The following is a 12,757-nucleotide window of genomic DNA, read 5'->3' as shown; positions in this document are numbered from 1 at the left end:
GTACCCAGGTCCTTACCTTTGGTGGGAGAACGCGTAGCATCTGTTCTAGGATGATCACCTCCCTGATCTCCTCTTTGCTGCAGCTTTCGGGCCAGATCCACCTCCTGTAGAGGCCCTTCAGACGGTGGTAGGTCTCAGTCAGTGACTCTCCAGGTGGTACACTGCACTGCCGGAACCGCTGACGGTAGGTTTCAGGTGATATGTCGAACTTTTGTAGTAGCGCCGCCTTCAGGTCCTGGTATATGTTGGAACTCTCCTCATTCATTGCCGTATATGCCTCCAGTGCTCGTCCCGTCACTGGCCACTGCCACGTTTGGGCCATCAGTTCAAATCGGAGAAGATAATTCTCAATGTCCTCACCAGGCTGATACTGGGCCTTTTCAGGTCTTTGCGCCATCCACGGCTGTCGCTGGGTGATGCCTCTGCGGATGTGGCACATTGCATGTGGCATGGGTTCCCCGGCTCCGGTGTCAACCACGGCAGGAGGTGGAGATCCGACAGGTCCGGTAGTGGTGGTGGTGAAGGCTGTAGGTGGTCGTGGCGAGGTGTAGGAGAAGGTGGGTGCAGGCGGCAGGGTCCTTGGGGCTGGCTTTGGGCGAGAGAGAAGGTGTTGGTCTATACGGAGGGAGAGCTTGATTAATCCCTCCAGCGTGGCGGGAAGCTCCCGCCCGACGAGCTCGTCTTTTATTCGTGAAGCCAGTCCCTTGTAGAAAGATGTCCGGAGCACCAGATTAAGCGCTGTCAAAAACACACTGCACTTCCAATCCGTGCCATCCCATTTATCTGAAAGTGCCAGAAATACATCAGAAGGAGGGTGGGGGTTGGTGCGGCGCTGCGACCGCCGCGACGGGAGACCAGCTAGCCATGCGATCCACAGCCGCCGGAGATCCGCGTTCTCTTGCCGGAGCTCCGCGACCTCGCGGCGCAAGGCCGCGACGTCTTGGAGGCCCAGGCGCAGATTAGCGATCTCCCCGGTTAGCTTGTTGATCAGCTCGGCGTGCTGATCTACCACGTCGCAGAGGCGCGCATGATCCACTGGGTTCACCGCGGATGGCTCAGTCATTCTGTCAAGAACTAACCTGAGGTGACCAGAAGACTTAGCTTTAGCGGTTAGCCCTTTGTAGCGTGAATGGTAAACCCAAACGCGGAAGAACACGAGTGGGCAGGATAATCACGCGATTTAATCTAAGGACTCTCACAAATGGGGAGCAAGGGAAAGACACAATCTAACCCGCGTCCTATAAATGCACACTCAATTAGAAAGCAAGACCAATAAAGTGAGTACTCACGGTTCGACGAACGATTCGGACGAGACATGGGCCAAACTCAATGACTAAACAAGATGCTATGGTTTGTTTACTCCTTTTATACTTCCTGGTTCGCGACCGCTTCACTTCCGGGTCCTAGTGCTGGTCGTGTTCCGAGTGTGCATGACAGTACATACAAAGTATCCATTGTCTTTTATACCAGGTGGCTCAGGTGGATCTTCCTCATCATCATTCACCCTTTGTACTTTCACTATCAGCTTGGTCACTGTAGCTCAGCTGTTCTTTATCATCAACATCTTCATCATCAACATTACAGCATCTTTAGAGACCTGTCACTTTAGTCTGTGTACTATGGAAGCAGATCGGTCTCATAAGTAATTCACACAAAAAACACGATGTTCACGTGCGTATCCCAATTCACATGCGTAAAACCCAATTCACGTGCACAAAAAAATATATATATTCACAAAAAACACATTCACGTGCATTAAAAAAAAATACATATTCATAATATAAAATTCACATATGTACAACTGTGTAAAAAATTTTGAATGTTTAAAATTTACGAGTGCATCATGAGCTGTGCATGTGAAAATCAACTTACGTGTGTGAACATCGCTGGATTTGTGTGTGTGTGTTTTTGAGACTTTGCTGGCATGCTGGAGCGTCATTCGTACTCTTTAGCCAATCAGATGCGACCTTACTGTTCAACCAATCACAGCCCTGCAGGAGCGCTCGAGTACCTCAGCTTTGCACACCTTTTTCGCAGTCTGAGTTCATTACAACAGCAATCAAGTTTTGCCTCCTCAAACCAGCATGGCGAACCAAGACCGGGATGCACGTGTAAGTTATTACTTGATTTCATAATGTTTTATTAATTAACTTCGCCAAAAAAAAAACGTTATCATCTTTATAAACACTTCACCCTCATTACGTATTTATCACAGATTTTCATTTTTAAATGAAAATGCAAACACTAAGCATAGTAAAAATATCATGTGACTGACTATTGTCTTTACAGTTTGAGTGGTAAATTGATCATTTATTAGGACTTTCTAAACTGGTGTTTGGTCCGTTTGAACTTAGTTACATCAATAAATACATATAGCATGTTATACTTTATGTAGCAACTATGTTGAAACAATGATTTGAATAAGATATAAAGCATAATTCAATACATTTATTTTAAACAGTATAACTTTCTGTACATTAAAATACATTTTCTTTTTAATAATTTAGGAATCTCTCCAGCAGTACATTCTGCAACGACTTCATGATCGTTTGGTTCATGTCTTGGAGAGACGGCCACTGAACATGGATTACCTTCACTTCATTTGCAGACAGGAGCTGGTGGTTATTAGTGCCTTGGATAATATAATACATGTTCCAGGAGATGTCATGACAGCCCTGTCAAGTCTAACCAACCTCATACAGCGTCAGAGAGATATGGAGGAGCTATCCGTCACAGTGATGTTGGAAACAGAACATGGATGTGGACGCCCAAGAATTTCCATTTCAGAAACCAGTCTTACCCATCTAATAGAACTCGGGCTGCCAGTCAAGTCTATCGCAGAGCTACTGGGTGTGTCTCGTGCTACGCTGTTCAGATGGATGACTGAAAACGGTTTATCTGTGAGAGCTATGTACAGTACATGTACAGATGAAGAGCTTGATGCTCTCATCACAGAGATTAAGAGGTCAATGCCAGATGCAGGATATCATATGGTTCGAGGTTCTCTACTAGCACAGGGGCACCGGGTACAGTTTGATAGGGTGTGTGCATCCATGCATCGTGTAGACGGTGTCGGTGTTCTCTCCAGGATGACCAACCTGCGATGTATTGCTCGCAGAACATACTGTGTTCCTCACCCCAAGTACATGGTGCACATAGACACCAACCATAAACTCATCAGGTATGTCTGCAAACCATCCCTAACATTAATTTTGCATACATAAAAATTTTTCAAATAACATTTATAAATAAATTTATTTTATTTATTTTACAGGTACAACTTTGTTATCTTTGGTGGAATAGATGGTTATTCAAGAAAGGTAGGAACGGTTTTAAGGGATTTAAGCTTTTAACTCTGAAACCCTAGTATAATCTTTTTTTTTTTCTTTTTTTTGTGCCATGCACTGAAGGTGTTTCATCTTCTGCCCTGTATAAATTATAATTTAACCCAGGGGTGTCAAACTCAGTCCCTGGAGGGCCGCAGCTCCGCAGAGTTTTGTTCCAGCCTTGCTCAAACATACATACCATGTAGTTTTAAATAAGTCTTAATGACTTGATTAGTTGGATCAGGTGTTTTCAATTATGGACTCTGCAGGTCCTCTGCCCTTCTGGAACTTAGTGTGACACCCCTGGTTTAACCCTTTCATTTATAAACGTTTTGGACTACACATTAACAGCAATACCTTGCTTGAACCCTGGTAATGGCTGCTTGCACTTATATCTGTATTTTTATCTACTGGTACAGTCTTTCTACGTATGTATAACAACAACCGCTCCGACACCCATTTGGCATTTTTCAGAGAGGCTGTGAATACACACGGGTTTCCACAGAGTTATTAGTATTAAATTTCAAAATGCTTATTATTTGTTGTAATAAACTATTTGTCTATCTAAATTATGATTTAAGAATGTTATAATATGTATAATATAGAGTTAATTGTGTGTAAATGCAACCCAACACAATGAGTGATGTTTTTGTTGCAGAGTAAGAGGCGATCATGGAGGTGAAAATGTGGGGATTGCAGAACTTATGTTTTCAGTTCGTGGCAATGATGACAACAGCTTCATTGCTGGCAAAAGTGTTCACAATCAAAGGTAATTTCATGGTCATCAGTCATTTCATTAAGATTTAGTTAATCATTACTGTAAATAATTAATTCACAGTAGCATTAATACTACCATTAAACTGACTTTATTCAGCATTTACAGTAGTAACCACACGCAAATGTAGATACTTATACAGCTGTGGCCAAAATTATTAGAACACTAGACTTTGCACCAGATGATAAATGGTTTTAAGTCAGTTATTTCTATCTTTTAGTGTCAGTAGGAAATATCAGTTTATATTTTCCAACTTGTAATAATCCAGTGAGATTTTTGTCTTATGTAACCATCAGTCAGTTTGCAATGACATGAAGAAACAGAACAAACTGAAACAGACTAAATCCAGACGAACTGTGGAGAGCAACATCTCCAAGATGCTTCAAGAAACCTTCCTGCAAAATTCACTAAAAAACTATGAGCAAGTGAAGGAAGCAAAACCTGCATTAAAACAAAGGATGCTCGCACTAAATGTTGTTCATTTAGTTCCATTTGTTTTTGGGTTTTTTTACATTATTTTGACAATCTTCATTTTACAGCATTTTTACTTAAATGACAAACTTTTACCAGTAATGTAGTTTTGCAGGAAGGCTTCTAAACAAGATATCGTTTGCTTACCATTTACTGTAGGTCAGGATAATTTTTATTACTTTTGTGTGGTGATAATATTGGGCTATACATTCATGTTTCTTTTTGTTTTTTAAATACAGAATAGAACGTCTCTGGCGTGATGTATTTGTAGGTGTGACAAGTGTCTACTACAACATTCTGCACACATTGGAGGACAATCACCTGCTGGATATAAGCAACTCCTTGCATTTATTCTGCTGCCATTATGTGTTCCTGCCGCGCATCCAGGCCAGCTTGGATGCCTTTTGTGAGGGTTGGGACAACCATCCCATAAGGACAGAACACAATTTGACACCCAATCAGCTGTGGCAAGTGGGCCAGTTGCAGAATCCAGTTTTGGATCCAGAGGTAAATTCAATAAGATCAAGGAAAAAGTAAAAAATTTAAGTAAAATCTGTGCACACAGAATATCTAACACATTTGTTTTCTTAAGCATGTTGCCATACCAAACATTGAATGGGAGTACAGCGGATACTCTGAGGACCCAACTCTTGGTGTGCATGTTCCGGTGCTTGACATTCCATTAACAGACAATGAAATAGCAGAACTGCAAAGATCCATCGACCCAATGCAGCATTCTGAGTCTTTTGGAGTGGACATCTATTTTACTGTTGTGCAATATGTTGACAGATTACGTTAATCTGGGTCAAGTACCATTTATCTTGTTGTATAACTCTGCATGTATGGAGCTGTCATTTTGCATGTTTACCCAGAGTGTACAATAAGATTATTCATGTTATTACTGAAAAAAGACTTTATTTTAAAACACATGCAAAAAGAATTAAGTTATTAAACATGAAGTTAAACTGTGCTTCATTCCTTTTTTTTTTTCTTATAACTTATGTGTATACCAGTCCAGCAGGTAATAAACATTTTCAACATTCAACAAAGTGGTGTGTGTATATATACCAACAAGTATTACTATGACAATTTTAGTGTAATTGCAACTTTTCTAAGTAAAGAGCTAACAAAGTGTATTTCCTGTTTTTAGCATAGCAAAGGATTAATTTTGAATGTCTGGGGCTATGCAATGAAAGTCAGTAGGAATCAAAACATCGTAATCAAATTGAAATGAAAACTTACCTTAAAGTGCACTGTACGTTTTGCTTGTTTACAAAAGTTTGTTTTAAAAGACAATGTTTAAAAATGTATATTAACTAACAAACAAAAGGGTCCAACATTTAAAATTGTTGAAGTTTAAACACATTGGCCTCTTGTCTTTTTAGAACTCTTGTTAAATGAACCCAAATCAATTTAATATACAGTATGCCCCCCCCCCTTCCCCTCACAGCAATTTATTTAAACCAGGCCAAATCCACTGTTTATAGACTTCAGACACATTAGCATATCTGCTCTGAATGCAGGGTAGCTATGGTAGTGACAGGGAAGTCGCAATGTGTTGAAACATGTTTGTGCAATAGGGAACTTGGCAGTCACCAACTCTAACACCAGGTTTTCTTCTGCCAACTCCCATCCCACCCAGAACTTCATTAAGTGATTCAGCATGGTTGGTGATGCTATGGAAAAAAAATGTTTATAACAAAGCAACAATAAATGTTATTAAACAACAGAGACTTTAATTTTTAAGTGAAAACCTATTTGCAATGCAAGTAGCACAAATAAACCCATACCTTCCTCAATAAAGCTTCGCATATATCCTGTGATGACACTCATTCTCTCAACAGTCATGTCATCATCATTGTCATCATCATCCACAGGTTTAGGCCACACGATTTGCTGAAGAATTTCCTATGGGGTTTGAATATTGAGTAGGGCTCAGGTGAGACCATTTGAAAGTCACTGTGAATTTGTTCTTGTTCTGATGTATTTGACCATGTGACATCACATGTCCAAGAAAGTAAGCAATGAGTAGTTTCAGCAGTAGGACTTCAATTATACAATGTAAATACAAGACAATATACCAAGTTTCCACACACAAGAATTAATACAATAGAAGACCAGATTCCATGTACAAGTAGCCTTTACTTACTTGTGATGTAATGTCCCTAACTGACTCCCTTGAGAAAACAATGTGGTGACTGTCGAGTCTCTGGGAGAGAAGGGGCCAGATGCCGGCATCTTTGATGCCTTTTCTCAAATCTTTAATCTGGCACTTGACACGTCCAAGTACCTGAAAACAGACAAACTTTGAGGTTAGCTTGAAAAAGCCTGGTCCAAAAAATAATAATGATAATAATAATAATATATTATATATATATATATACACATGAAAAAGACAGACAAAGAGATTGTTTTGAAGTGGAGATTCATGCATATTTTATTGCTAGGGTGTTACAAGTTATATTTAGTATTGTAACAACACATGCAGCTTTTTTTCAGCATATTAGAAGATTTTGATTAGGTAAATAGAGAGAATCCTTTTCAATGACTCTTGCCACAACATTATTAAACAAACAAAACTGCAAAACTTACAGCATGAGACAATAGCTGTTGAAACAGCCAGTCCTGATTACTCGACGATGGAACAGGAAGATCCCAGAAAAGGCAAAGATCGGTCAATCGAGTCATTTCTTTTTCAGTGAGTTCTGTTTTCTTGAGCTGCAAGAGCAAATTGAAAATGTGAAAAAATATTACAATAATTCAGTGCCATTTTCATACAAAAAGTAAAAATCTTGTACTAAAGTACCTCATTAAATTGCAAGTACTCACCAAACTAATAGTTTCCCTGTGGTCTATGTCTGGGCAGTCCTGCAGTGTCAGAGCTGAAGCCGCACTGTCAGCATCCCCTCCAGTCAGAAGGATGATAACAGGTAAACTCAGTCCAGAAAGACAAGGACCTCCATGTAAAAAGGAATGACCAATCATTCGGCCAGCCATCTGAAACAGGTTGCTGTCCCGTAGTACAGCACATGCTGAGGGGACACGGTGGTTTTTTTCCCCCTCAAAAGGGGCTGTGGTAGAAGACCCTTGAGAAAAATATGAACTATAAGAATCGTCTTAAATGGCAGTATTTATTTTTTAACAGCCATAAGATTCTCTCCATTAGAAATTTCACCCAACTAAATCCAGCACTGTACTCAAAGTCTGAGCAAGATAAAGAAATAATTAATTTTACTTATTTTTATGATGTCTTTTATTCTGAGGGGAAAAATAGGACATTACAGTTATATCAATTACACCAGATTCTTTTGAACTGAAGAACAGTTCTAATGTGTTTGTAAAAAAAAAAAAAAAGAAAAAAAAAGCCAACTTAAAATTGCCCTATGAAGTGTGCACACTATTGTTCTTTTAAGTTTAAAGGTCTACTCCACAGACAGAATGCTGGGATAAGATAGGCAGATGGACTCAAAGCAGTTTGTCTAACACACCATCATCCATTATCTAATCAGCCAATTATGTCTCAGAGGTGCAGTGCATAAATCATACAGAAATATGTCAGGAGTCTCTGTTGATTTTACATTAACCATCGGAATGAGTAGAAAATGTGATCACTATATCAATAAAGTGTATGGGTATGTGTGGAAAAGAATGTCAACTGATTACAAACCCAAATTTAAAGCGAAGCCAGTCTTCAATTTTTGCATCATCATTGACAAAATATGACGGTTGACTCCTTTGCCAACAGCTGCATCTCCTAAAATGGGATCAACAAAAGAACAGCAAGCTAATGTACATTACACAAATTGTACAAAAATTGCCTAAAATAATGTTTTTAATAATGACAGTAATACCTGCCAATCTACATTTAAATGGAGCTGACCAGTTAGCACTGTTCATTTTATAAAATGAAATTAATGAACTGTCCTGCTCCTCCACCGTGTCAAATTGGTTGAACAGTAGTGACAGAGATGGACAATGTTCACTTAGGCAGAGCAGTTCCTCACAAAACATTCTAGATGCTTTCTGTGGGTCATTTTCATTTTTCCATGCTGAAAAAGAAAATAATTTATGCAAAGGGCATTTTACAAGCATAGTTGTATGGCAAAGCTGTTTCACAGCAGTACAACAAGGCTACTTAAGCAGAATATGTCATGTATAACCTGCTGATAGCAATGTGGATGATTGTGCAGTTAAGGGTCCTGGCAATTCTTCTTTTGTTGATGTGCTTGGAGACTCGATGTCACTGAAAGACCTCCCTCTAAAATAGGCACGGCACATACAAATTTTCAGTTGTTTATCCAACCAAACCAAAAAAATGCCATTAAAATTTAAAAGAAACATTAATTTTACACAGACAAAAATAATGTTTACTTTACTTAAATCTCCTAATTTCTTAAGTCCTACTCATAACTCATTTTAATACCAGTCCATTATGCTTTATAGAATTAATAAAAAAAGAACCACTCAAAAATTATATTTCTCAATTTCATCTTCACTTCATTCCTCTACTTATGTTCATCTTAGTCTATTGTAAAATATTTTAAACAAAACAGGTCTTTATCAACATTGATCATTTGCCTATTTGCCCAGCAACACATTATATGGTTATATTGTTTTAGATTTGGTAGATGTTTTTTTCTCTCAGGTCACTTCTCTTTAGAAAACTGAGCAACTGGATCAATATGAATTAATAGTGTGCCTTCTAAATTAAACTGCTGGATTTGGATGAAATGGATGAAATTATGAAAAAAATAATCAACTTTGGATGAACTTCATTAAGTTATTAAAGTAAGGGCCGAAAGGACAAATGTCATTCATATTGTAGTATAACTTTACCCTTCACCACACATGCTTGCATGATAAGGCAAGACATCAGCTGGGAAAGTAATCTGGCAAATGGGACAAATCTGTGAAAATAAAATGTATAAAAGAAAAGTTACTCCTGTAATATGTTACTGCTTGGTTCCCAGCAAAAGCAATCAACTTGTTGACTTAAAAGATAACCTTTTCAAAAAATTTGCAGGCTATGCATTTCCTACCTTAGATACGATGGTAAAAGGGTAAAATTTTCAAATGAGTCTAATCAAATTACAGAACAGCCTCACAACAGTTTGCATGGAACCACAGATTATTGGGTGCAGATTTTGCTAAAGAACAATACATATTTGCATTTATTAAGAAATTCATTTTATTGAAATACCTGTGCTGATTGTTCCAAATCTGTGTAAGGTGAGCTTGGCTGGTCAGTGGCTCCACTAACATTTTCATCATCATCATGAACAGTCACATCAGTAACAGACTCCTGATGAAATAATGGTAATAGTGGCAATGAAAATATTAAGAAACAATATGATCTAAAAAAAAAAGAAAACAAAAAGAAAACAAACAAACAAAAAAACAAACACTGTAATTAGAACCTACAGTCTCAGTCTCTTTGCACTTTTCAATGTGTACGGGCAGCAATGGCAGAGGTATCTTCCTGCCACATTTCATACAGTTTGACATTGGCATCTTTGCAAACTCCACAGAATCAAAGGGTAATGGTTCAATGGAAAGCTGCTCTTGAAGTGGCACCACAAAAAGCATGTTCTTCCCATTATTCGACACCGATTTCAGAAGCCGAGTAGAGTATCCATCAGAGTCTGTGGGAATTATAGACAGCTCACGCCGCCCACCACCACCTAACAGTAAAATCAGAGAAGAATCAAACTCAGAATGCTGCCATCATGTGCTATCAAAACTGAAATGTGGCCATGAATGTTCTCTTTTTGTTGTATTTACCACTGGGAAGCTCAGTGATCATTTTGATGCCCAAGTTGTTCAGACCATAAACTTTAAACTCCTCCTATGACTGCTATGCATTATTGTTTTTTACACAATAGCGACATTACTTTGTAATGGATTTTTGCATTAATGAAATGTCACTTTAAGTGTTTATGTTTTACACAAAGCAAAAATTGTCTGTATTGGACAAAGATTCCAGAAACAGCAAAGCAGCAATTTAATGTTACAAGCTTGTAATTAGGACTTAAGAAGTGTGACGTAGAACAATTTAGATAGCACAAGGCAGCAGCTTAATTTTCCATTTTCATACCCTTTTCTCAATTAAATCAGAAAGATGTAAATCCTTTATTACATGTTTTATCTATACTTGACATGCAAAATATAAATACCTGTAGACTTGTAAAACATCCAGCCCCCCTGAAGAACTTTAATTTAGGAAATTCTTCCTCAAGCAGAACGACAATCTAAAACAAGCACACACACAAAAAAAAAATCATAATTCATTTACTGTAAGTTATGGAAAGAAAATTTTGCATCATATAATTACTTGCATTATTATAATGTTTGCAATTACCTCAGAGTGTTTAAAATTGTCTGGAACAGTTAACAGCCTTTTCCCAAGCCCAGCATGTACAAGATCAAGGTCTTCATCTCCTTTTGGAGTAAACAGGGTTGGTTTGGAGAGCACATAAATTTGAAAATCTGTTTTTTTCACAATGCCTGGTTTGGCAAAAGAAAAAGTTTTTTGCTCCTAGGCTGATCATTTTCAGTCCCAAACATACTTGGGAACTGCCTACGATAAAAGTGACAAAAAGACAAATTTACAAGCAGCAGAAGGTTAAAAGAAATACAAGAAAAGCTCTATTTTTAGGCATTTAAAAGTGTTTTAAAATAATTGAATAATGCTAAATATTGAACACAGAAATTTACCTTCTCAATGCCTGTTTCACCCTATTTTCAGGTTCTGGTAGAGTGGGCAAAGGAGTAAGACCACTTGTCCCGCTCGGTCGGATGTTTTCTCTTATTGGTACATTAGCACTCCTTAATGACCCAGTGCCACTAGATGAAGATGGAGCCAGGCCCCTGGCTAACACATTGATAAGAGCTCTTGCTGCGGATTCCACTTCTGATGATAATTCCTGTCAAACTGTTTTTTTTTTTTACCTTAAAAACCTTACATAAATAAATGTTAAAACAACAATACTCATCATTCTAATATATGTTATAGGCTGTAGTCACTTAGATGTCATGCTTTACTTTAAAAACTGATGGCAAAGAAAGCTACTATCATTGCCGTTTTCTGCTGTAACCTATTCAGCCTCATGAAACAAATTAAAAGAAATTTCTAATATCTATCTTTTTTTTTAATAAACGTAAAATTGGTGAAGTGTTTATAAAGATGATAAAGTTTTTTTTTTGGCGAAGTTAATTAATAAAACATCAAGTAATAACTTACACGTGCATCCCGGTCTTGGTTCGCCATGCTGGTTTGAGGAGGTAAAACTTGATTGCTGTTGTAATGAACTCAGACTGCGCAAAAGGTGTGCAAAGCTGAGGTACTCGAGCGCTCCTGCAGGGCTGTGATTGGTTGAACAGTAAGGTCGCATCTGATTGGCTAAAGAGTACGAATGACGCTCCAGCGTGCCAGCAAAGTCTCAAAAACACACACACACAAATCCAGCGATGTTCACACACGTAAGTTGATTTTCACATGCACAGCCCATGATGCACTCGTAAATTTTAAACATTCAAAATTTTTTACACAGTTGTACATATGTGAATTGTATATTATGAATATGTATTTTTTTTATGCACGTGAATGTGTTTTTTGTGAATATATATATTTTTTTGTGCACGTGAATTGGGTTTTACGCATGTGAATTGGGATACGCACGTGAACATCGTGTTTTTTGTGTGAATTACTTATGAGACCGATCTGCTTCCATAGTGTACATACATAATAATTTAAGCATTGTACATTGTATTGTACAATAAAATATTAATTTTTTATTTTACAGCAGTGAGCGGACAGCTGTAAAGATTTCGGGCACATAACATACATTTCCTGTAGGGGGCAGTCATATTTTAATCTCAGATATTGCGTGTCTACTGAAGCCGATAATGTATTAATCTCTCTTAGATGCCTATTGACAGGAAGCAACAGAGCTCATATAGAAAAAAAAATACATAAAAGATTTTCTAAACTTTTTTTTTTTTGACTAATAAATGCAGGTTTTAGTTACATTTCAGTGTGTCCACCCTGATTTTTAATCGCAACTGGAAGAACATTAAAAAACCTATTTATTAATGGCAATTAAATCTGCCTTTGTAAACTAGGAATTTTTTTTAAATAATGCAATAAATAGTTTTGTTAGCAGTAGAATACTCAAATAAGTAACTA

The 12,757-nt window shown here is 37.8% G+C and overlaps 2 protein-coding genes across 3 annotated transcripts; one reads left to right on the top strand and one right to left on the bottom strand.

The window, feature by feature from the left end:
* Positions 1-2,059: 2,059 nt before the first annotated feature.
* LOC128527811 (uncharacterized) lies at positions 2,060-3,364 on the top strand. The gene is made up of 3 exons (XM_053500411.1): positions 2,060-2,111; positions 2,508-3,181; positions 3,275-3,364. The coding sequence occupies exons 1-3, from the start codon at positions 2,085-2,087 to the stop codon at positions 3,351-3,353; spliced, it is 780 nt and encodes a 259-aa protein (XP_053356386.1). The 5' UTR covers positions 2,060-2,084; the 3' UTR covers positions 3,354-3,364.
* Positions 3,365-5,999: 2,635 nt separating this feature from the next.
* On the bottom strand, positions 6,000-11,534 carry LOC128527807 (uncharacterized). Of its 2 annotated transcripts, XM_053500403.1 has the most exons (13): positions 11,287-11,534; positions 10,931-11,149; positions 10,746-10,820; positions 9,994-10,253; positions 9,773-9,874; positions 9,409-9,479; positions 8,733-8,830; positions 8,424-8,621; positions 8,240-8,326; positions 7,402-7,658; positions 7,165-7,290; positions 6,363-6,862; positions 6,000-6,248 (listed from the first exon to the last, which is right to left on the bottom strand). In XM_053500403.1, exons 3-12 carry the CDS (start codon positions 10,762-10,764, stop codon positions 6,674-6,676), a joined length of 1,407 nt encoding a protein of 468 aa, XP_053356378.1. In that variant the 5' UTR covers positions 10,765-10,820; positions 10,931-11,149; positions 11,287-11,534; the 3' UTR covers positions 6,000-6,248; positions 6,363-6,673. The 2 variants fall into 2 exon arrangements, with proteins under 2 accessions (XP_053356378.1, XP_053356377.1); XM_053500402.1 differs by lacking the exons at positions 10,746-10,820; positions 10,931-11,149; positions 11,287-11,534 and adding an exon at positions 10,354-10,406.
* Positions 11,535-12,757: the final 1,223 nt, after the last annotated feature.

This window comes from Clarias gariepinus, chromosome 7 (genome assembly GCF_024256425.1).
Source record: "Clarias gariepinus isolate MV-2021 ecotype Netherlands chromosome 7, CGAR_prim_01v2, whole genome shotgun sequence".
In the NCBI taxonomy this organism is placed as follows: domain Eukaryota; kingdom Metazoa; phylum Chordata; class Actinopteri; order Siluriformes; family Clariidae; genus Clarias; species Clarias gariepinus.
Note: the sequence above shows the minus strand (reverse complement) of the source record. Positions and strands in the feature narration are given on the sequence as shown.

Bases quoted from the DNA above. Each gene is read 5' to 3' on its own strand.
- LOC128527807 (XM_053500402.1), bottom strand. From the start codon at position 10,375: ATGATCACTGAGCTTCCCAGTG. The intron at 9,875-9,993 runs GTAGGTTCTAAT...TTATTTCATCAG, and splicing joins AGTGCAAAGAGACTGAGACT to GAGTCTGTTACTGATGTGAC. The intron at 8,622-8,732 runs GTTATACATGAC...TTTCTTTTTCAG, and splicing joins ATCCACATTGCTATCAGCAG to CATGGAAAAATGAAAATGAC.
- LOC128527811 (XM_053500411.1), top strand. From the start codon at position 2,085: ATGGCGAACCAAGACCGGGATGCACGT. The intron at 2,112-2,507 runs GTAAGTTATTAC...TTAATAATTTAG, and splicing joins ACCAAGACCGGGATGCACGT to GAATCTCTCCAGCAGTACAT. The intron at 3,182-3,274 runs GTATGTCTGCAA...TTTATTTTACAG, and splicing joins ACCAACCATAAACTCATCAG to GTACAACTTTGTTATCTTTG.